The 24,743-nt window shown below is 39.8% G+C and overlaps 2 protein-coding genes across 3 annotated transcripts in view; one reads left to right on the plus strand and one right to left on the minus strand.

The window, feature by feature from the left end:
• Positions 1 to 14,115, minus strand: part of LOC144020523 (alpha-1,6-mannosylglycoprotein 6-beta-N-acetylglucosaminyltransferase B-like) — a 102,031-nt gene extending 87,916 nt beyond the window's left edge. Inside the window, exons 1-2 of one of the 2 annotated variants that reach the window (XM_077524086.1) lie at positions 13,365 to 14,114; positions 13,153 to 13,285 (exon numbers count right to left, since the gene is read on the minus strand). The gene's annotated coding sequence lies outside the window, so the exon portion shown is untranslated. Of the gene's footprint in view, positions 1 to 13,152 lie in introns of both variants that reach the window. The other variant, XM_077524087.1, reaches the window with a different exon arrangement.
• LOC144020524 (uncharacterized) lies at positions 1,491 to 15,009 on the plus strand. The gene is made up of 4 exons (XM_077524088.1): positions 1,491 to 1,501; positions 9,572 to 9,672; positions 10,846 to 11,172; positions 13,172 to 15,009. Exons 2-4 carry the CDS (start codon positions 9,612 to 9,614, stop codon positions 13,564 to 13,566), a joined length of 783 nt encoding a protein of 260 aa, XP_077380214.1. The 5' UTR covers positions 1,491 to 1,501; positions 9,572 to 9,611; the 3' UTR covers positions 13,567 to 15,009.
• Positions 15,010 to 24,743: the final 9,734 nt, after the last annotated feature.

The following is a 24,743-nucleotide window of genomic DNA, read 5'->3' on the forward strand; positions in this document are numbered from 1 at the left end:
GAACCTTGCATGACCCTCGTCATGACAGTAAACATAACCCTTGCATGACCCTAGACATGACAGTACTTGACCCTTGCATGACCCTAGTCATGACACATCCATCCACTGTATATCAATGTGGTAATAAAAGTGGTCATTCCCAAGTAAGAAAAATAACTTGTGATCAAAGGGATTACAAGCAGGTGAAATCACTGCAAGTTTTGTGCACTGTAGCTCTTGTGGCACATTAGTGTAACTCTCCTCATAAACACACCGACACCATGTAACCGACAGAGGCCCATTAAGAGCTCATTACACGGCCACTCATACAGAAGCAGCAGCACATTGTGGCAGAATAAATTGGACCCCAGCCTGCCCGAGTGCTTGAGCAACCTAATGGAAACATGGAGAGAGCAAATGAACATTTTAATGTAGATGTCTCAACCAGCACAGCATAGCTTACTAATGGGGTAGAGTGGCTATCCAGAGATAACGGAAGAGGCATAGGTGGATGTCTGTATATGTCGGAACAGCACGTTGGAGACCGCACCACTCAAACAAAACGACCAAAATAACCCCCCCCCAAAAAATAAACTTTCTTAGCCAGCTGTGATTTTGCTTCACCTCATTTTTTCGTTTCGATCAGCGATGTCAAGAGGTGAGCCCGACGAAGTGGATGTTGGTGCCGCAGAACAGCGGGTGGCCATTTCCCCGCATTCCAAGAGGACACAACTGGACTGCGACAACATCAAGGCTTGCCACCCTCTGCCCAGGAGAATCATTGGCGACAATTTGGCAGTTATCATGAGGTTGGTTAATCGGAGTCACAAGATTGCACTACTAAAACAAGGGAGAAAACTTAAGGGGTCTGACATTTACAATTTACAAAATAACCACTTAAAAAAAAAACTTGCAAACAAGAAATGTATTTTTTTTTTTTAAAGAAAATCTACCAAATTAAATACCGTAATAATTATTGATAATTGAATCTGAAAGGCAAAACTAAATACTTAAATGAAAATATAAACTTTAGATTAACAGATAAAATGGTTGTTAATGTTTTGCAATGGCTTTGCTGGCAGTTTTAACACTGCAAAGTGCAAACTCCTCCTTTAATCCCAGCATTATCTTAAAAAAAAAATGTCACTAGTTGAATGAAAAGGTTTCTTTAATGTGTGAACAGTTTTATTTCCAGTTATTATTAACTCATCTTGCTCCTGAACAGTACAAAGGTGAGGACATTTACTGTACTGTACAGTAATATGCATCATAATTTCCTGTACATGCTGTCCAGTGTGTGAACATCGCAAGTAATAACAAACATGTCATTACATTTGAAGTCAGGAAGGAAGGAAGGTAGAAAGCCGCATATTTAGTACTTCTGACGGGAACGAAAGGTTATCTGGCAGACAATAGAGTTCTTAAACGGAAGTGACTCAGCATCATTGTCAGGTTGCGGGAGAAAGTGGTAGACTGAACACGCCGCCATTCCGACACCATCAACCATCAGACCAAGACGGAGGTAAGAGTCACCGGGGCCTTTCTTTAAAACACAAACAACTTTAAAAGCAGTGGAGGTGTTCTCAGCGTATTTACAGAGCTACCGAGTTTCTAGTATTTCCATTAGCTCATCGCTCTTATACCTGGAGTCCTCTTTCACCATTATCTTTATGTAATGGATGCCAGCTTAGTGTAAGTCAGTAAAACCTCACTCATCAAAGCTTTTAGTGGTTGCTGGGCGTTGAGTGGGCAGCCCTGGGTTTTTGCTCAGTGGTTAGCACTTCTGCGGTGGCAGTGAAGGTCTGCAGGCCGACTAAGGTGTGGCTGAACAGTGTAAGAATCGCTACTGTGGTGTCGTGACCCGATATGGGAGCAAGGTTTTTGGGTTGTTAAACAGATGCTAGCTTGTGCTGTGCGTGGGTACGTTAGCAAAACCTCACACCTCGGAGCCTATAAATATGGAGCTAGTTGGTGGCCTGCGCTTCTAGCTCAGAGGTCAGCGTGCTCGACTCTCAAGCCTAAGATGCAGTTACGTTCATACCGCAATGCACCATTTAATAAATGCATGATAGATGGCTGAGTCTGAAAACTTGTATTTCCTAAAACATCACTTTTCAGGAAAAAAAACAAGCATTAGCATCACATTGTCAAAGCCAGCAACACATTCAGTTCTTCACAACCTAAAAATGTAATTGTAAGTCATAATTTACTTTTTTATATTTATTTATTTGTATTACGTTTTCATTTTATATATATATATAATTATAAAATGTATATATTTTTTAAATTATTTAATTATACAGTATTTTAGATTTGGATATTTTATATTTTTGGGAGGTTTGTTCAAAAACATTCAAATTCTACCCAGGTGATGACATCAAAATTATTATGAATGTCATCCGCAGACTAATTGGGAAAAACAGTTGCACAGTTAATTTGTATAAAGATATGAAATTGACTCAATTTTGACATCTGGGCTTCCAGCGATTGAATCTTAATTTAATTATTTATTTGTGATTTGTATCCTGCCAAGTGAGCATTCAATGATGAAAATGTGCAAGTATTTTGTTAATACTTTGCAAAAAAAAAAAAAAAAAAAAGCTACAGGAAATAACTGCAGTGGCGCCTTGAGGTATGAGTTTGATTTGTTTCCTCATTCAAAACACTCAATCAATCTGAAATAATTTGTTCACAATGAAATGAATGGAATGCCAAAGTCGAGATGGCTGCTCTAGGCTACTGATGGAAAAGCGATGCTGCTGTTTTCGCCGCTTCCCTGAGGAAACGTGCAACGGATTAGCAGCCCATCACCAAGTGATCTGTTTCCGTCTGTACTTCCATCTCTCTTTGCCTGCGATAACACTCTTTACTCTGTGACATCAAGTGTGACAACAGCGCTGACAGCCTTGCTGCTGGTTTAAGTGATTTCAAATGACTGACTTGACCGGCCGCTTTTTACTTGGCGAGCACCTAAAGCTATAGAGCCTCGTTCAGAGACGAGTGATGTTCTCGACAGCGGCAGACAACTGCTGCTGTCAGCTGCTGTCATAGGAAATTGTATAATTCAGCGGAGAATAAAAAAAAAACGCAGTGTTCCTTTTCTGCTTGCATGCTTTTTAATGTTTTAAAATGAGTGTCGATTAAAAAAAGAAAAACATAATGTGTGGGGAGCTATTCAGCTTCTTTCAAGATGTGAGGCTCGCTTCCTTAATGGAAGAATTGCAAAAAGGGGCCTCACACGTTTGCTTCCTCAATTCATCTGGGGGAAAAATGGCTGGATGGATCTGTTGTAGCGCTGCCTTTATCGATGTCGGCATGCAGTTGTTTTCCATTAGGCCCGTTTTACACTCGATTCTCTGAATGTTCCTCTGCTAGCCTTGTCCCAGTTGGAAAGGCCTCCCTTCCCCCAGCAAGGACATTGCTTTAAATCTGCTGATTTTCGTGTTCCAGACAAATTCATTGTGGACTGTGTTAGTGGCTTGTAAACCACAGTGGACTTTAGGGGGGAAAAAAGAAGAAAGTAGTTTAGTTTGCAGACAAATGATTTTCAGGCAACTTCCATGAAAACAAGATCTGAAGCCAAATAGAAATGTTGAGCAACAAGAACACTGAGTCAGACCTCTGCCAAGGCCAAACAATGGCAGACAGTAGCTTAGTGCTGCTTTGATTAAGTTATGAAACAATATTGTGCCCCTACAGCTCTGTCGGTAGCAGTAATGCGTCGTCCAAAGAAGGGTTGAACGACAAGATTTTATTTTTTATTTTTTTTGCAGTCAACACAAAGGTAAACAAAGAGCTAAAGCTAGTGAGGCTAGCCACTCCACAACCAACTTATCTTATCTTATATAGCTGAGGCTCAGACCTTCATGGACAATTTTACCCCCAGTTTATTTACAAATGAAAATGTTAACAAGTGGGAATTATTAGAAGGATGGCAGTTTCCTGTGGAACACAAACACCACTCAACATTGGGAACAGGAAATGTGCTTCCTTCCCATTGTGCTGCCACTGGTCTTAACACCAGAGCCTATTTAGATTACCACTATCCACATGTCAAGAGTATTAACTTGTTATTTTCCTCTCAACAATCCTGAAGTGCGCCGGCCAATGACTGATTGCTATATTATAAGTGTTGCATGTTGTGGTAATTATGCTAGGCTATAGAGAAGAATTTATTTACTGCAAACACCTGGTGGATGAATTTGCAAACATTTGTAGAAGCCTTATTAATACAACTAATGTGTTGCTCAGAAGGCTGCTTTGCTCTTCCTTTAATTAGAACAATCACGACTTTTATAATCAAACAAACAACACCGTGTTATAAGGGTCCGGCAATGAAAATGTACGAGCACTTGTTTTGAAGTAGATGTCTGGTTGGAGGCAGTTTGAAACGCTTTTAATCAACATATCATAAAGTTGCTTTAAAAACCTATAATTTCATCTGGGAGATCTGCCAAAAATAACGGTTTGGGTAGAGCAATTTAGCAATAAGAGAGAAAGAAGGTGGGGTATAATGTGTGAGTCTAGTATCCAAAGTTGAGCGGTGCTGGTAGTTTTGGCGTAGATTTGAGTGGTAGAAGTTAAGAAATAGAGATCCTGACGTTAACGTCGCGCGTCCCAAAATGGCCGTTAGCGCAGCCATTTTGGCATGATAGAAAACACATCTGCCATTTTCAATAAACACCACACTTGAACAATGATTGACAGCTGTTGTGGAACAGCTGCCACAACGAGAAGAGGCAAAAAATTAAAAATAAAAACATCAGCATGCTCCAGGCTACCAAAAGAAGAATCAATAGTAGCCACTAGCCAATGTTGCACTTTGTACATGGTGGCTGAATCAGCAGATGCTAACTGTTAGCACACGCAAAACGTTGAGGAAATAATTTGTTTCGTTCATTTGTGCTTTCTATGGCTTAACAGATATTATGCAGTTGAATGTAATAAATGACCAACACCATAAAGAAGACCTTTTACGGCATAAATGACGGCAGCCGTGGCGGATTTAGCAGCTGCTAAGTTGCTAACGTACATAAATAACACTGCCAAGACTTGCGTCTAACTGCCAACACCGGTGACATTGTGACCACACATAAATGGGGAAATAAATCTGTATTGTACAAACTTGTAAAACCTTCCTGACACTTCATCGGCAATCCAACATGTCCACCTCGCACATGTATAGCATGTCCTTTTCATCAAAGTGACTCAATGTTTTTTGGGTGGAAAGCCCATTAATTAACGCTGCGCCATTAATTTCCTGTCACTGGGTGGGGTGGGGGGTGGGGGGGGCGGGTGTTGTTGTTCAGAGAAAGTCACATGATGACAGGATCTCTTATTGGCCACATACCCTTAAGTAAGTTTGGCGTGACTAGAAGACTGTGCACGGCATGGTGGTGGACTCACAATTGAGAGGGCAGCCATCTTACGTTGCCATTGTTACTGTGAAAACTGTTATCAGCGTGTACTTTATACTACAGTCCCTGTATAGAAAAAGGACAGCCTCTCGAAAACGAACTTCACGGTTTACTTCGACCATTCAGAGTATACGCCACGAAGTGTACCTGAACCCCCATAATTCAGTACAAACCGAAACCCCCGCCCCCGGATGAAATGTTGCAATATCCGCCTTATGATTGGGAAAGTGTCTAAAAGAATTCCTTTGATTTGCCTTTGACATGAACTCCCACCATAATTAGCCCAATCGCTCCGTGACGACGACTTCCTCCGCGAAGCCGTTGCGGCACATATCAAGCGACTAGGCTATCTCATTCTGCTTCTTCCCTTCAAAGTCGCTGCCAGCTGTGACGCGCAGCTGCTCTCTGATCACAATTATGTCGTTACATTCTTCGAAAAGCCGCCGTCGCACGCTGCGGATAAATGGCGCGATTGATGTGTGACAAAACCGCAGATGGCAAAGCACAATGCCTCTCAATGTTTACGTGGAAGCGGCGGGGCTACTTACTGCTACAGTGGAGCTTTGTTGCCACCAGTGCTATTGACCACTTGGGGGACCCCTTTGAAAGTCTCTTGTTTAACTATAAGGAGGGTGGGAAATAGTCTAACCTGGAGGAGCACCTCATTCCAGATTTTAGTGGCTGTAACACCAAAGGTAAGAGGTCAAAGAGGTAGAATGTTAAACAGCATGAATTGAAATAGAATTCTGAAATGCATTGTGAGTCATTGGACAGATGCCAGTATAGGTGAGACGTTGCTCTTTACTGTGTGAGCCAGTTAAAAGTTGGGCGGCGGTGTTCTGGAACAATTGTAATTGAGTCAGGGAAGTCTGGCTGCCACCAAGGGCGTTTCAATAATCAAGTCGAGTGGAGAAAAAAAAAGCATGAAAAACTTTTAAAATCACTAAAGAAAAGCGAAAGGCCTAACCTAGATAAAGTTCTCATTTGAGGAGAAATGGACTTTATAAGAGAATTGATCTTGTTGATCCATTTTAAAACCACTATCGATTTTTACCCCCAGATTAGTAACAGTGCACTTGATATAGGGAGTGCCTCGGTCAAGAGGGGCTTTAGGGGCATCACCGGGTCCAAACTTTTCTGAGTTTGATTTCACTTGCTCTGAAATTGAAAAGGTTCAGAGCCATCAACGCTTTAAATGACCCCTCCTAACAAGGGTGCTAGACAATTTAGAGACATTTGTCAGTGTCAGGTTGATTTGGCTGTCATCTAGGACAAAAAAAAAGTGTAACATTGATGACTATGAAGGGAAGCAGATTCAGAGAAAATAGGACAGGACCAAGAATGGAGCCTTGGGGGACTCCATTTGCAAGAAGTGCAACAGACGAGTTATATTTACAATACTCAGGGCTCCTACACATTATGGAAAGTATGGAATTTGATTTAATTAATTTACAAGTCTGGTTACTGTAGTACAGAAAAATAATATAAAATTTTTGATGGCCAGTCCATCTGTCGTTATTTTTTCATGCAAAAACAAATAAATAAACAAACAAATAAATAAGTAAATAAAACAGCATTTTAGTTTAAAAAAAATACACATTCTCCTTAAAAAAAGGAATTTATGAAGCAACATATATTGAGCATAAGCAACATCTCTCAGTATGATACTGTTCAGTTGTGCACTACTGCAAACTCCAACTGCAGCAACATTGTTTGATTAATACTTCTCTGACAGTCTCATTAAAATTGAACATTATCATCTTTCTAGTCTTTTTTTTTTTTTTTTTGGTACCGGATCCCGAGGACAGCCGCTGCAGCATTTATTTTTTAATTCTCTTCAAATTAAGAAGACGACTTAGCAAGGCCTCGTGCCAAGGCGTCAGGTCTTCGTGTGATCGCAAATAAATCACATAGGCTATACTATTTCTGTTTGGCCTAAATCTGTGTTTGAGTTCTCTCCAATTCTAGCTCATCCTACATTAGCTGTGGCTGTTTTTTTTTTCTTTTCTTTTTTTGGAGAGGGGGGCGGAGCCTGTTGTGTTTATGACAGTTGCATCATCTGGGTCTGCTTGAAATATGATACTTAATTGGGCAGAGGTAGCAATGTTAAGCTAGCATTAAACAATGTAAACAAGGCAACATTAGCCACGGCTGCTAAATTGGGTTATTATTATTTTGATTGTTGGGTTGATGTCAACTCTGATTGGTTAAATTGTTAATATTCATTAGTTTAAAGTTACATAGAAAAGCACTAGTAATTCTCAATCCCCAGTGTAGTTTCTATTGGCATGGCAGCTAGCATATAGAGGTTGAAATCTGATTGGATAAAAAAAAATAATAAGAATGATGATGATGAAATACTGCAAGCAACACAGCCAAGAAAAATGCTATAAAATTGAGAATGGACTGTTGAGAAAAAAAAATTCATTCAAATTAAGGTTGCAAATGTACAAAGTAGATCAGTGATTCCCAGCTTGTTTATAATCCACGACTGGGTAGAAACATATCTTTACAGGCTGCCGTCTCTCAGCCTCTTTCTTTTTGCACTAAAACTCTTAAATGAATATCCTTGAATGACACTTTAGTTTCCATCAGCCTCTTGTCAAGAACGGGAACAAAGAGAAATGTTCCCAGTGTTTGAGGACAATGCACCAACTGAAGGATACAACACACATCTCTTGAATTAAACAGCAACAAGAAAGAGAAATGATGTGGAAAATATTCGGAAAACCTTTGCAGGGCTTATGAGACAGGAATGGAAAATGTTCTGAAGGATGACCAACACTGAAGGCATTTTAAATGACCGTTAGGAGATGCTGATGCCATATTTTGGCCTTCACATAATTACTCAGTGTCATCTCTCACCGAGACCACCAGGGTCTCACATTACCTCACCATTAAGAGGCGGGACTGTGACCGCGGGATTAGTGTCAACATTTATTTAACCGTTTTCAAACCACTTCAGCAGTTTAGCAGACCTGCAGTAAATCCCACTAAAGCTACAGATAATACTCAGCATTATGGGTAATCTGGTCCCCAAAGCAATTAAAGTCCAAGATAAAAGTTGACATGCCCTGTAAACTAAACTGCAATACTGCAAGCAAAGTAAGGTATTTACGTGCAAGTGTGGAAATCCTTATACATGGTATAGAAAAGAAAAAAAAAACAGTTTAGGGTTGGACGCACCTCCAATTTTGAGCAATTTGCCCCACAGGAAATAAAGAAAACAAGGTCAAACTGTCGCCGTCATAAAACCTTTATTAAGTGTACAGGCTATTTTGAGCATTCGTCCCTGTCAAGGAAGTGCAAAATCAGCGAGATGGTCGTGAAAAACTGACAAAAGTATTGGGACACAATACGAAAAGCATCACTGGAAGCTTTTAGTAAACTTCGAAACCAAAATATAGACAGATAAAAAGGATAATTCTGATTGTCAGGTTTGTGATTGGCTGGTGACCAGCTCTGGGTGGACCCGACCTTACCTGACATTAAAGAACTGCTAACTGCTTATAAACCCAGAAGGGCTCTAGTTCAAAGCAAACATGGTGAAGCAGCATTTAGCTGTTATGCTGCACACAAATCCAATCAGATGCCAACAAAGCCGACCCCAAATGTGAATGCTCTTAAGCCCAGGTTTGAAACCAAAAGATTGTGAACCATCAGTTGGAGAGACCATCTTTATTTTCAACCCAAGATGCTACATGATTTGCAACAAGATAATAAATGTATTATTAGTTGTTTTTGTGTTGTTGTTGTTGTTTTTTTTGGGAGAAAAATTCAAATTGGGATGAATGTGGCTCCTGAACACAAATGAATTTGACAGCCCTGCTCTAGAGGGAGCCCTTGACCAAGTCTTCACCGTGAATTTAACAATCAGAAATTAGTCATCACTATAAGATGGCAGAAATGGATTATCGCAGTGTATCAAAGGCATTCATACAAAGTGCCCTTTGATTGCAACTGTTTCTGCCCCATCAAAAGGATCTCAGAACGCTCACATTCTCACACAGATCCAGCAATTCCTCCACTGCTTTCTTCATCCTCCATAACACTCCATGTGAGAATCCCTGTTTGTGTTTTTATGATGGTTTAATCAATAACCTTGATTACTCAGGGGTTAATGTGTTTGCGCATTCCGACAAAACTGAAAGCAAATGTATTTTATCCCTCTGCAGTCTTCTCAAGACATTTTTCGTTTCACAGTGCGGACCAAGGATGAAATTACCAAGCCTGCTCCTTGTCGGCTTTCTAACTGAATTGACTCTTACCACAAAAGGTATGTATCTATCTTTGTCCTCGTTTATTGTGGTGATGTCTCAATCTAGCTATTGCACTCACAAGAGTTGTTAGGCGTGATAGGGATGGGCATTTCACGACCGACACATTTCCTTGACAGGCTATAAGAAAATGTGCCGTTATTGTTGAATTATTACTGTTGTAATATTGGTATTGTTGCAATCGATGGATGATAAAAGCTATTTTCCTGCCGGTGTTTTTACTTTGCACATTAGCTGAGAAATGAATCAGCTGAGTCGCCTTTATGGCATCAAGCAACAATAAATTGCACACAGCTGGCAGAACATTGTTGCTGGGCATTATCATCTTAAAATGAAATGTCAGATAATGTGTGTCAGTGTGCGTTTTTTTTTTTTTTTTTTTAATTACAATTACATTTCCAGGCCAGCATGGTGCTGGACTGGTTAGCACATCTGCATCACAGTGCAGAGGTTGTGGGTTTGAATCCGGGTATGGTAGGCAGGTGGGTTGGGCCCTTACAGGCAGCTATTATGGCCCACGGGTCTATTCCAAATTAGGTAATAATGTGGTTTTGGTAGGCCAGCCCTAGAGTGGTGTGCATTTCCCCGCTTGGTCTCGCTAAGGAACAAAACAAAAGTTGGATAAGAGAAAGAGTGAGGGTGGCACACAAAAAGGGAGAGCTTTAAAAGATGACAATGTCAGGACACCAAAAAGAGCAATGTACAACAGACAATATAATGTGCAAACCATGGGCCAGTTGCACATGTATGGCTGATCTTTTTTTCTACTAGTAATTTAATTTTGTTGTATTTGTTGGGAATAGTATGTTACAATGATATATATATATATATATATATATATATATATATATATATATATATATATATATATATATATATATATATATATATAATTTTTTTTTTATGTGATTGCATTTAATTATGATGGCAAACAAAAATCTATAAAAAGTATTACTATCATGTTACTATCTCCTTATCTTGGCTTTATACTTAATCTCTACGGCGTACAGAAATTAAAGTTATAATCAGCTCATTTTTCTAAGAAGGGGTGTGAAAAGTCGCTGTCATAATTTAACAACATGCTAACCTTGTTTTCTAACAGTAATAATGATCTTCAGGTTATCAGGACTAATTACGAAATTTCATTACATTTTGTGTGCATTTATTTACAGGATTGGTCCACGTCAGCAATGTTACAGCCGAGTGTGGCAAGCCAGTGGCAATAAACTGCAACGTGCCGACAAGGAGGGACGGGCTGTCAGTCAAACATATGGAGTGGTCCCAAAACCACAAGCCTTTGTGTCAAGTGAACAGCGCTGGGGAATTGAACCACAGCAAAAATACAAAAAGTGACTTCCACTGCGAGTATAAAAACGGCCAACTGTCGCTCATCTTTGCAAAAGTGCAGCCGGAGGATAGCGGCGCCTTCAACCGCTACATGTGCAAAGTGTATTCCAACCAGGGAATGTCACATGGATACAGCTGGATAGAACTGCAAGGTCAGTCCACGTCGACTTCATCAACACCATCACCACAAGATTCTCGTTCCATTTAAAGTATGACAAAAATGGACCTTATTTACATTGAACTCACACAGAATGGCCACAGAAGCAAGCCATGCTAATTGCTAAGCTAACCTAAGATTGACATGGCTATTGTGTTTAACACTGAAATCAAGTGCTTGCGTGATGAAGTACACTTATTCAGAAAAACCTGGCTAGAACTGCATTAAAGTGTATCCAACTTTGCACAGACAACGAGCAGGCAAATTAATAAATATGTGGACTCTGGAGAGAAAATCTAATCACTAAACTGAAACCCTGCGATTGGCTGGCGACCAGTCCAGGGTGTACCCCGCCTACTGCCCAAAGCCAGCTGGGATAGGCTCCAGCACCCCCCGCGACCCACGTACAAGAAAATGGATGGACGGATTGATAAACTAAAACCAGAATTTAATTACTGTACGCTACGACTTCATCAACCAGAATGACTATAAATTTAAAAGTATATTAATATAGTATACCAGTAAATTTATTTTTTTTGTTTTGTTTTCACAACAGAGTTTTTATTCATTTATTTTTTTTTAGGTCTGCACAATAAATGTTCTCCAAATTACATTACAATTGATCTCACCTTTAATTTTTAAATCAATGTATCTTTTCTTCTAGATAGGAAAATAGTTTAGACGCTGCTATATACATAATGTGAATTTAAATAGTACAAACTGTTGATTATATATATGATGAGAAAAACAGTTGTTGTTGTTTTTTTTTTTTTAATATATATTGTCATATTTTTACTGTTTATCGCCCTTGCTTCATGTCCCTGCGATTAACAGGCAGGTAGGCAATAAATAAACACAAAAAAACAAACAAATAAATAAAACTGCTCCACAAAGTTACAAAATTGCTTCTCAAATAAAGTCATTTATAACAGAAAAGAAATCATTTCGTGCCTTGAACTATGACATCTAACTTCATCCGTCAGTTGAAAACCCATAGTGATCAATAAGCTACAGTACATTAACTTCAGAGTTTAGCTGATAACTGGTCAAACATTAACTACGGTAAGTTTCATTTTGCGTTTAATCAAGAAAACACACAAACATATAATAGACAATGCAGAGACTGGTTTTAGTCGCATTAAAAACATAAAAATAAAAAAATAAAAACTTTGAAATTGTGAATATGTTAGTAACTAACATAAGTAGTTAGCTGCTAAGATACTCAGTGCAAAGTGGCTTCCTTGTAACTGTGCAAAACTGGATGACTTGACTTATGACTTGCTTAACCCAAGTAATTACTTGACTTGATTGACTTTTGCTATAGTCCCTTGGGACTCCCACCTCCTTCCAGGACCCCTTCAATTTAACATTACCTTACTGAAACATGATGTGTTGTTTGTCACAACTGACATTAACAGTGGCCGAAACTGCTGGGTGCTTCAAACGTTTAGTCATCAGTTGTGCACATGTTGCTAAATGTCCTGTATTGATTTTGCTGCAACGGTAAGTGCCTGTGTCTGCACCTTTTAAAGGATTTTTAATTTATTTTTTTTGCCTCATGAATGAAATGGCTGCCTATAAACATCAAGTACACCTTTTAAACGGTAAATCAATCTAAATATAAACAGATCTAGGGAGAAAAGAGGGGAAATAGGCCAACTATAAATGTAGTTTTAAAGTATTAAATACCCAGAGGAGTTTAATAATGCCTTGCAAATAAATCCCCAAGTTAGACAACAATTACAAATGTTAGGTTATTTTCAATAACACAATTAAGTGGGTCAAAAAGGAAGTGAACATCACTTGGGTCAGTATGACCAGACTTTTTGGGTATTTCATCATTTAAAATGAATAACTATGTTTTTTTTATCATATTGACCGAAGTAGTAATTGGGTTCAAATTAACCCAATTTTGGTGTGTTTTTGTCATTGTTCTGAGCATGTAACATGTCTGAGTGCAAACATTGATTCCAACCTGATGGCCTGCTCCTCAGAGTGCTGCGGTGCTGTCAAAGTCGTTTTGTCCAAAGACGGCCCTGTCTGCACGTTCAGCGACGTCTATCCGGACGGAGACGTGGTATGGTCTTCCCAAAGCCAGTCGGAGGAACCTGTGAGGCAGAACAATTTTAAAAGTGTGGAAGAGGGTGGCTGGTTAACCATTCGCAGTCATCTGGAAGGGAATCCCACCGGGGCCTTCAATTGTACCCTGACGAGCATCGACTCTGGAAGACAGATCGCATGCAATTTGTCTGAGGTTGTTGAATTCCTAGGCGGGTATGGACCGAAGCCTAAAAGGTTCACAGGCAACGTTGGGAATGATGCCGGATGTCTTGACCCTTCACTGACAATTCTGTTGATATCGAGCCTACTTGTTGTCATGCAGCAATGAAGGTTTTGCTGAAGTAATTCCACAGCATTTAGAATCTCTTCTGCATCAACCTCTTTTGGTTTGGGCTCAATCCTCTGTCGCCTTTTACTATGCTGATGGCAAACAGGTCTCCTCCAATCATCAACCTGGGACTCGCACCATTTCCCTCAACACGTGGCTCGAAGACAGGATCTATGGTTTTGTTGATTTCTTTTGCTTAGATGTTGTTAGGTTTTGGTTTTCACCTGTTCTCGTTAGCCCGGTCCCTTGTGTCTACCAAGATCTTGTCCAGGTGTTTCTCGTTGTCTCGTGATTTATGCTGCATTCGTGGATGGTCGGAAGTCGGACTTTTCTGACTTCAAAGGAAGTGTGTACGGGAACGCTCCCTTGAACTCGGGATTTCCACTTGCGAAGTCGCGGGGGGAAAAAGTACCCCAACTTTACCGACGGACTACAATGTGACGTCACTCCATCCATCCATCCATTTTCTTAACCGCTTGTTCCTCACAAGGGTCGCTGGAGCCTATCTCATCTGGCTTCGGGCAGTAGGCGGGATACACCCTGAACTGGTTTGCGGCCAATCACAGAGCACACAGAGACGAACGACCATCCACACACACAAGTACACCAAGGGACAATTTGGAGCACCCAATCAACCTGCCAATGTATGTCTTTGGAATGTGGGATGAGACCAGAGTGCCCGGAGAAGACCCACGCAGGCACGGGGAGAACATGCAAACTCCATCCAGGAAGGCCGGAGCCCGGACTCGAACTTCCGTCCTCAGTACTGGGAGGCAGACGTGCTAACCACTCACCCACCGTGTTGCCCGTGATGTCACTGTGAATGCTAAAATACAATTTACTCGAGTATAAAACGACATACGGTGAACTACTGAACTGTATAAAATGCTTATGAAATAAGATAAAAACAATAAATGACACACAATTGCGAGAATACAAGTTTGCTGAAGGTAAAAATGGGTTTTGAGGACCAATCAAAAAACAATTAAACACTATCCGCCATTTTGGTTGTTTACTTTCAACTCGAACACTTTCAGGTCGGAACTGGGAAAAACTGACTCGGATAAATCCGACTTCCGATCATCCTCGAATGCAGCATAAGTTCCCTGCTTTCTTTCTGTCTTTCCTGATTCATTCTTTTTGTTGCTCTCACTCTCACATCTTACGTTGCCTCCGGCTTCATGTTTTCCCCATTGCAATGACTGTTTTGTTTCTTTGATTTGTTGGACTTGGTTAATTTGGTGTTTTGATCATATTTGAGTTAGTGGGGTTTTTTTTTTGTAAAATTAATTATTTTGTGTGATTTCTCATGCTCCCCGGTCTTGCCTTTTCTTGCATTTGGGTCCTCCACCCTCCACCAAAAATCCCAACATTACGATGTGAATGAATTAAAATTCCCTCAAACTAAATGGCAATAAAACTGAGCATTAAAAAAAAAAAAAAAAGAGCAATGATGATAAGACGTTGAATCGGTAAGACTACCGAATGAACAATTCTGAGCTCTTAAAAAATAAAAAAAAATAAAAAACTGAGCACATGAGCCACCATCTCAAAGTCACAACTCACTCCTGCGCCACCAATCATCACCACCGTCGATGTTGCCAATCCACCACTGAGATCCTGATCCACTACCTTTGTCACATCCCTAATCAATTATTCCTCTCTGGTCTTCCATCCAAACTCAGCAACAAACTCCAAAATCATCCAGAACTTGGCAGCCGGGATCATCATATCTGTTGTTATCCAACTTGACTGGCTTATTACAAAACCTTGCTTGTCACCTACAAAGCTCACCTACATAACGTCACGTCTGTGACATCTGGCATGAACACCCGCTCACGCACCCTCCGCTCAATGTCTGCTGGTCTCATCACCACGCTTTCACCAAGTGTGCCTGAGCCTTCAACTGCTCTGTACCTAGACTATGAAGCTGTCTAACCCATACACAATATAAGGGAGACTCCCTCACAGTATTTAAAAAGCAAATAAAAACTCATCTGTTCAAACTCACATACTCACTCGAAGCTGTTTTTTTTTTTTTCTGATTTACTGTTTGTTGTGTTATTGATTCTTTTTTTCTTTTTTTTTAACTTCTCTTTTTGTCATGTCTGGGGTCATGCCAGGGTTAAGTTTGAGTTCATGACCTGTTCAGTTGGGTTCATGACCGTGAGGTCAAGTGTCTGTTTTGAACTGATGTAACTAGCATCTAGTTTCAACTGGTTTTAGGCTATGTGATGATGTTATGTGATGTCAAGGGCTATGTGATTTCAGGAATCCTTAAACCCTTTACTTGGTCAACAGCAAATCAGATAATTCCATGTCAGTCCTGTTACGCACATGTCTAGCCACAACCAATCAGATCACTTCCTTGTCTATATAAGCCTCCTGAGACATGTGTGTCTTTGTCGGATTATTACTTCTGTTACTTCTGTTCCTGTGTGCAGCTCTCGTTGTTTCTCGCTTCTCGATGTGAATAGTTAAAATCTTATTTGTGTCTGCGCTTTGGGATCCAACCTCAGCACATGACTTTTGACCCATTATAAATGACCTTAGGGGACATGAAAAAGACCTCTAAATAAAATTATTGGTCTCGTAACAGTGAAGTATTTTTCTGATAAAGACCAAGGGAGTGCCACTTGCTCGTACGGTCCAAATAAGGTTTATGATTTTGTTTCTACTTCCTGTTTGACGTGAGCAAGGACATTAGCACTGCTGAGTGGTGATAAAAAGGGAGCGGCTTGTCACCATAGCCTTTAAAAACAAACATGTCTCCTGAAACTGGGTCAAATATAATATACAGTCACAATACAGCTAGGTGTGATCGTTTCTTTATTGTGTCAATGGCAAAACATAAGCAAGTAAATGTTGGGTGTAAATTCTAATAGGGATGAGAAATTTGAAAAAAAAAAAAAAAACCCTCCTTGGTCAACTCTGAGGAAAAACAAATTATTGTTTTATAAATGGACACATTTACAACTTTATTGTCACCACCAGTTATGGGTTTGATTATTTTTCTGTTTCTACAGTCTCTGACAGGCTATAATACTAATTAAGTAAAATTCGATGCATAAGATGGGGCCAGAGAGAAACAATTTTTCCAAAGATCATTTTAATAATATTCGGTTGTCAGATTATATCATTTTAAAAAAATATATCATTTTTTTTAAACTGCAAACTCTGAATTCTGTTGCTAACCAAAAAAAGCAGCACCATACTGAAGTATGCATCGTTTCTTAGATGAATGAAGATATGCAGCCTTACCACTTGTTGGAAAGCACTTTATACACTTTTCTAATGTTCAAACCTTCACATAAAAAAAGAGGTATAGGCTACTCCCGAAAAAACAAAACAAAAACATGCTAAATTGCACACACACACACACACAAAAAAAATCCGCAAAACGACAAGGCAGCGAAAGGTGAACCGCGTTATAGCAAGGGAACAAAATTTGAAGTCCTTATTTTTGGTTTGTCTAATTTTACTGCATATTTTATCTCTGTGGTAAGTTGATGACTACACCACCTCTAGCCCAATGTCAGCTGTGATAAGCTCCAACCAAACAATTATATATCAAATCTATATGTTATATAGAAAATAGTAAACAATATTGCTGAAATCTGCAATGGAACTAAGCATTATGTGTGGGGAAATACTGTAGTTTAGAAGTTAGTTGTTATACAAATAGCAGAACAAAATGTATTTGGTCTCAAAATTGTTTGTACAATAGTGAGGATAAGCGGTATTGAAGATGGCTGGATAAAGTCCCCCATAGGGATTTTTCAGTGAATCTCAAAAGCTGAAGGAAGGCAGGGAATTTTGCTTGCAAAGATTACGCCAGTGTTTTGTGGGTATATACTGCCCCCTGGTGCATCACTTGGGATCTGCATCTCTTAAACATGGAGAACAGCTTCGAGTGTTTTCATAATGCTCATAATTATCTAAATTTTACTTCATCATGGGCCTCAAAGTTCAACAAAGTTCTACTCTCAGATTACAATTCATTCACCTCCATGTTAAACGATTTGAGTATTTTCAGAATTTGAAGTGTCACCTTTTTTTTTTTTTTTTGCTTCAATGCATTTAATTCTTAAGAGGAGACAGCTGAGAGCATTTTCAAGTCACTGGTTAGAGTCGAGAGAGCAAAGTGGAGCTTTTAGCATGGCAGTGCATTACCAGTACCACCATGTCACATTGACCTGACAACACAGCCCACTTTGGCTAATTCCCGTGAAGTGGCATTAAACATTTTATGCTGAGAGTGCAGTGAGATTCGTGCTTCCTGGCCAGGATATCAGTTACAGAAGGCCTGCCGTGCTTTAGATGTTGCCCTGGAGTTCATTGTGACCTCCTGGATGAGTTGTCAATTTGCTCTTGGGCTCATTTCGGTGGGCAGCCATCTTGGAAATGTTTGGTATTGTTTTATGTTTTCTCAATCCGTGGCTATTATGACTCGCACTGTGGTTTGCTGGAGCCCTAAAGCTTTAGGAATGGCTTTGTAACCCGCAGCTTTCCAAAAATTGTGATTCGCCACAGTTAAGTAATCATTTAACAAGGAGGCAAGCGTTTTATTGCATAGGGCCAGGTAGAATTAATGCTAGCTGCCCCCCCTCCCGCTTTAATAAATAAAATAATTTAAAAAATGAATTTTATTTTTACTTGGATTGCCTCTCTCTGATGTTTACATTTGTTTGATGATGACTATGTAATAAGGCATTTGGGAAGAGTGCAAAGCATGCACATGCATTCACAGAACTATACAACATGAGGATGGCGACCCCAAGTGGACAAAAATAATACCTTACATGCATATTGTATTGGTGTTATACAAAAGCTTTAAAATATACTTTGTATAAATAATAACATAAAAATATTCTGGCTACATTGCAGTGGCTTTCTGTAATGTATCCTTTGTGATCAATAAGTGATCCATCCATCCATTTCCTTGACCGCTTATTCCTCACAAGGATCGCGGGGGGTCCTGGAGCCTATCTCAGCTGGCTTTGGGCAGTAGGCGGGGTACACCCTGGACTGGTTGCTAGCCATTCTCATGGCATAGAATATAATCTAATGTGAAATTATCAACTGAACTTCTGACATAAATGAAGTTTCCGACAATATAGTCTAATTTATTAAGATGAGACGCACATGTCTCACCAGATGGGGGCGCAAATGGCAAACTAAAAGTCAGCCTGCTGGGCCAGCTGTGCTGGCCCAAAGATAACTTCATTGGACGTAGGCGACATGGATGATTTAAAGCAGAGATGGCGGGCAACTGGAAGTCCGCGACCACAGTCTTGGTTAATTTAAATAAACAAATAATTAAACAAGTAAGTAAGTAAGTAAGTAAGTAAATAAATAAATAAATAACAGTTTTTGTTTGTTTTATTTATTTTATACATATATATACACACACATATATATATATATATATATATATATATATATATATATATATATATATATATATATATATATATATATATATATTTTTTTTTGGGGGGGGGGGTCAAACAAGGCACCACTATACTACAGTGAATACTCATGAATGGGTACCACTCCCATTTGTCAATATATTTTTTTCAATAATCAAAAATGTGTTGTTTTTTTTGTTTTGTTTTTTAGAATTCACAGCCTGTCCCCTTTAAACTTTAAGTTGTAAAATCACCATTCACCACTAGATAGCAGACATTGGTTAGTTGCGCTTGCATCAGGTCTTATGTTGTTGGGTTAGGATAATGAAGCTTTTACTGTAGGCTACGCATCCAAATGAAAAATGCTACCGATTTAGAGCATGTACTGTATTTTTATACTTATTAAAATGGTATTTTTGTTATACGCCTGGTTAGGAATTGCGTGGTCCTATGTGGCCTCCTGCCATCATTTCAGTTGGCTATCCCCGGTTCAAAGAGTGTGCTTAAGTGAACCAAATGAACCCAGATGATTATAATTATAGTGAGTCACAACATGTACACCACCCAACAACAAAATTCTTTGTTATGCTCCTGGAATTGTAACTGACATGAAAAAGATTGTAGACATGTTCTGTTTTCTTCTTACATCATCTCTTCATGTTTAAACTTCTCCTCATTTGGACAAAGTACACAGTGGGGGTTGCTCATTTATTTACCTCTGCGCGCGCGCGTGTGTGTTTGCTTCAGGTTAAGTTCCCATGGCAACACAAGTGTCTCGCTGTGTGCCCCCGGCCTGGTGTGTTTGTGTGTCTGGACAATTATCGGCGGGGGGGGCGGAGGGTGACTGTTATCTTCTCTCCAAGAGAGTTACATTATCGCCCTGGCAGGCTGGTGGTCGTAGGTCAGGAGAGCGTCCTCTCGGCTGGTTACATCACACACACACACACACACACACGTACACAATCCAAGGAAGAAGAGAAGAGGCCAACAAAGGCAAGAGGGAAGGAACGGAGGAGATAATAGACACTTTCTGTCAGCAAACACATGGGATTGATGTCAGACATTGTCCGTTTCCCAGAATACTGGCTTGGATTGAAATTATGTAAGCATTTATAATTAAGTGCTCATGTCATGTGTCCTTTTGTGCAATACACACAGTCACTTTACGGCACTTCTAGCTACATAATGCGGAAAATTTGCACATTTGCTGACAGATACACAAACCGTTATCTTAATAATAATCTTAATGATACAAAATGACTTTGGTAAATTTGTTGCTGACTGACAGTGACACATACTCAGACGCACATATATCGTTTGCATGACACACTTACGCACACAGTATAGTTATGTTAGCTACTAATAGCTAGCTCACTATTGTAAGCTAACTTGTAGACTTTGTCATGTTGACACCTGATAATTATCGCACATGACAATTATCCGCACAGTAGTCATGAATGATATGCAAACACGTTCTCTGGTCAAATGAATGTTTTTGTACAGGCGTATGTGTCTGCATGCGAGTTTGTGCTTTTTAATTAACCTGAAACCTGTCATAAATCCAAGACCCTTCACCTTAACTGGCTTCTTCAGGATCCCGCCAGAGTCGAGAAGTTGTCAGGAGACCAGAGTAAGGATCAATGGCAGGAAAGATGAAGCAAAGTGAGATCCAACACCAACCACGTACCAACCTCCACCCACAGTTTTAAATCCAGACATCTAAATTCCAACAGAATTAGAGAGACGTCAAGAGACCAGAGGAAAGACTAAAGGAAGGAAGCAGAGTGAGATCCACAAACACCAACCTCCACTGATTCAGCGACCACTAAGAGAAGCAAATTCTTTTTGAGTTTCAGTAGATGCTTGTGTGGTGGATCTGGCATGCACGAGAACCTTCACCATAGAGGGGAGCCGTTGAGCCCGGCCCGACAAGGCAAGAACAGGCAGCTCCATCTGCTCCTCCCTCCTCCCGTCTACAGCATGCAGCGAAAGATTTCTGCAAGAGTGCCTTACTACTGAAACAACATGGTGAGCGGCTTGAACTAAGAGTTGCTATGAACCAATAAGAAGTCACCTTTTTTTCTTTTTTTTCCCCCGAATGACACTGATCATACAGGAAAAAAGCTGCACAACTTGTTACCAAAAAAAAAAAAAAAAAAAACGTCAAAAGCTTGGGGTCATGGTTGCACGAATGATGATCAGATACATCTGCAGCTAGCGAGACAAAAGCAAAACAAACTGCCAACATTCCAGTCCATTTGGAATGAAGATCAGCAAGAATGCGGTGGCAAAGGTGACCTGACGGTAAATGCTTGCCTTTGGCTGGGATTTGCATTCACACTTGTGTTTCATCTAAGAATAAAGTGAAGCAAAGTGCAACTCATTTTAGGACGTGCTATTTTGCATTATCATTATGGGTCAGTGCTGAACCCTGCACTACAGTCCTAAAGTCATTTTTTTGGCATTTCATCTTGGTAAAAGTATCAGCATCAATAATTGGAGGGAATTTAACATAGAACTGAACACTATGTTCTCACTCAAAAGCACTTGAACAAATCTATTCAGTTACTTTCACAACACCCGCCACACTTCACTGAACACAGCATGTGCTTGTGGGTCACATCTAGCCACCCATCACACACGGCAGTGAGTCAAAACACCGAACGCACCATAATGCCCGTGTAGGCTCCCTTTTGGAGACGCAATCAAAAACACTCCTTTCCCTCCTCCGCAGCGGGATTCGTGCATGGTACATGAGGGGAGCGAGACACGAGTGACTCACTGCTTGGAATTCATTTTTAGGTTGTTCATCAACAAGCTTTACATACAGATCTCATCCAGGCTCCGCTGAGATCGACGCATGCGTAATCTGCCGGGGCGAGAGTGCGTCTGTCATGTTAAAAATCGAGAAAATAGCGGGCATAGAAGCTATAAATGTGAGCAAACATCAATTTAGGTGGCAGCTCCAGTAAAGCGCCGCTTGCCGGAGAACGTCAACAAAGGCTGTCAGGCGAATGAAGACATCGCCTGCAGAAAAAAAGATCACAACAAACAGTATGAAACCCAACAATAAGACACTCTAATGAATGTTGAGATTCACCTTTTGTAAGCTTGAATGTTCCAGAAAACAGATATGGTTTTATTCTCACCTTTGCATACTCGAAGATGACTTAAATGGACGTCATAACATATTCATGCAAATATTCATTCTATTTCCCTCCATGGAATGCAAAAATAAGATGAGGTTGAGGTATAGAATATTCATTCGGCTTTGATGCTCACGCATGCATACGACCACCAGCTAGCCATGTTTGCTTAATGTGTGTGCGCGTGTTTTACCGTACACGCAGTGTTTTTCCAGCCCCTTCCAGTTAGCCCGAGTTGCCCCGAGACAGCCTGGCAATAATCCTCATCATTCAAATTGAACTCTTGTTAATTAAGCCATTAATGTGTCGGAGAATGCATGACTGTAAGACTGCAAAAGCAAAACATTGTTGTCAAATGAAACCCTTTCACTTTTAGAGAGTTTTTGGTCTATTAGATTCTCATGTCCTGTTAAAACTACGTAAGCGAAACAATCAATTACGGTAAAACATTAGATTTGATTCAACCACAAGTGTTCGGCAATGGAATGCAGATTGTATCTAAACAGGTGTGAATATGCATAACTGTGCAGTAAAACAAACAAAATAAACTGTGTCATACAACACTGCGGCTCATGCACGTGATAAGGCCTTTATCTCCCCCCCCAAAGTACCAACAAGCTAACTTTGGATAACATTGGAGAAAAAAAAAAAAAAACAGTTTCAAGCTGTTGTTGTTGTTTTTTTTTTTTTTTTTTTAATTTAAATATATATTTAACTGCAATACTGTGCTGTACTGGACATTTTTAGACTATAAAAAAACAACATCATTTTTTTTTTTTTTTTTTTTTTTTTTAAGACTGTGCTTCAATGTAACCAACAATCTGCTTTAACAGGTGACCCCATCCCTCAATTAGTCTCTTACACCGAGGTTCCACTGTGTATGGATAATGGACGTCTTCAACAAAATTAGATGGTTAGATTATAAATTAATCGTGTTCATTTTATGTAACATGCTTTGCTGACTTAGTGGGAACATGCCCTTTTACCTTGCTGAGGCAGGTGTATGACATGAATGCGGCTCACACCTGAAGTTTGGGCAGGGTTTCTCAAATTAAAACGTGTCAATGAAACTGTTAATTACACCTTGGCTGTGTTTCAGTGGTGCCTCCAGCATCAACATGATTACCGGTAAATGTTGTAGACTGCAATCTGGCATCAGGCTTATATTCTCTATTACTTGTCACTTTCATCGCTTTACATGATGTAGGAATATATTTCAAAAGGTATTACTTGTACAATATTTTCAACATTCAAATATTCCCAGGTGTCGATTTCAACTACAGTAGGGAAATTTGATTCCGAAGTCACGCCATAAGATAAACTCTGCATATATTTTGCTTAATTTTTGGGTTATTGATTGATTGATTGATTGAGCAAAGTGGTGTTCAAGCACGTACATCTTCAAGGCAATAAAACATCCATCCATCAATCATCTGAACCGTTTATCAGCACAATGAAAAGAATGAAAATAACAAAGACCAACTAAGCTTTATCTTAGTAGCATCACATTATCAAGATATAATCGTAATGTTGCCGCTCTACGGTATCCTTTCCATCTTCCCTGCAGGCGAGGGGTCTCACTTGGTCTCTCCACAATCACCACTTATGAAATATTCATAACTAATTGAACCATTTGGCGTAACACAGATCAAATAAAAATGTCCCGCATCGTTCACTATTCATTTACATGACCTGTATCAATAACACTGCCAAACCATACATAAATATACACTGGTCAAAAGATACGGGGAGCAATAATGCTTGCATGCACTTTTACATAACCTGTAACGTATGAAGGGCTGAAATGTGGCATTACATAACCGTGCGTAGGAAAAAAAAACACAAGCACAACTCACCTGTTTAACAACATGTCGTGAAATAAATGCGGTCAGATCTGTTTACAGTGGAACAGCAACGGCAGGATCACCATCCTTTTTGAAACTCAGATACTTCTTGCGTAATCATTCATGAGAAGGACTAGCAGTTTTATACAAACTTGTGAAAGAACAATTTTAGTTAAAATACCATAAATTTGATGTTATTGTTCATAGTCAATGATATGTGAAGCCGCTGATCATGTTAATGTTAATGATTTCTCCCCATTAACTATCAACCATGATTTAATGGGACAGCAACATGAAAAATCTATTTTTTGGAGCTTTTTGTTAAAATGCTAATTCCTCACCAAAAACATGACCGAAGTGGTGTTTTCCTCCATTCGTCCCTCTCTGAGAAATTCTAGGTCATTCTGCTCTCCAAGCACTAGCCCCTCCCTACCTGAGAAAACGAGTTGGTTGCACACTTTGACGTCATAAGGTGCGGACCTGCGGACCCACCCCTGCACCGCCTCTGCGCACTAAACGCACGCCCACTTTCTCTGAGAATGGGATAGTGACAAAAGTAGCCTTTATCAGTAAACATTCTGTCCAAATGAATTCAACGCAATCAATTATCCTTCACATTTGAAATTCCAAAGTGCAATGGCTGTCTTAAAATTCATTCTGACTGACACTTGTGTAAACTACAAGTAAAACTTTTGCACTATTGAACCTAACTAAACAAGTAGTATAGTGGTTAGTGTATTCACTTGGTAAGCAGCAGGTCCCTGGTTCGAGACCAG

This window comes from Festucalex cinctus, chromosome 6, assembly GCF_051991245.1.
Source record: "Festucalex cinctus isolate MCC-2025b chromosome 6, RoL_Fcin_1.0, whole genome shotgun sequence".
NCBI classification, from domain to species: Eukaryota; Metazoa; Chordata; class Actinopteri; order Syngnathiformes; family Syngnathidae; genus Festucalex; species Festucalex cinctus.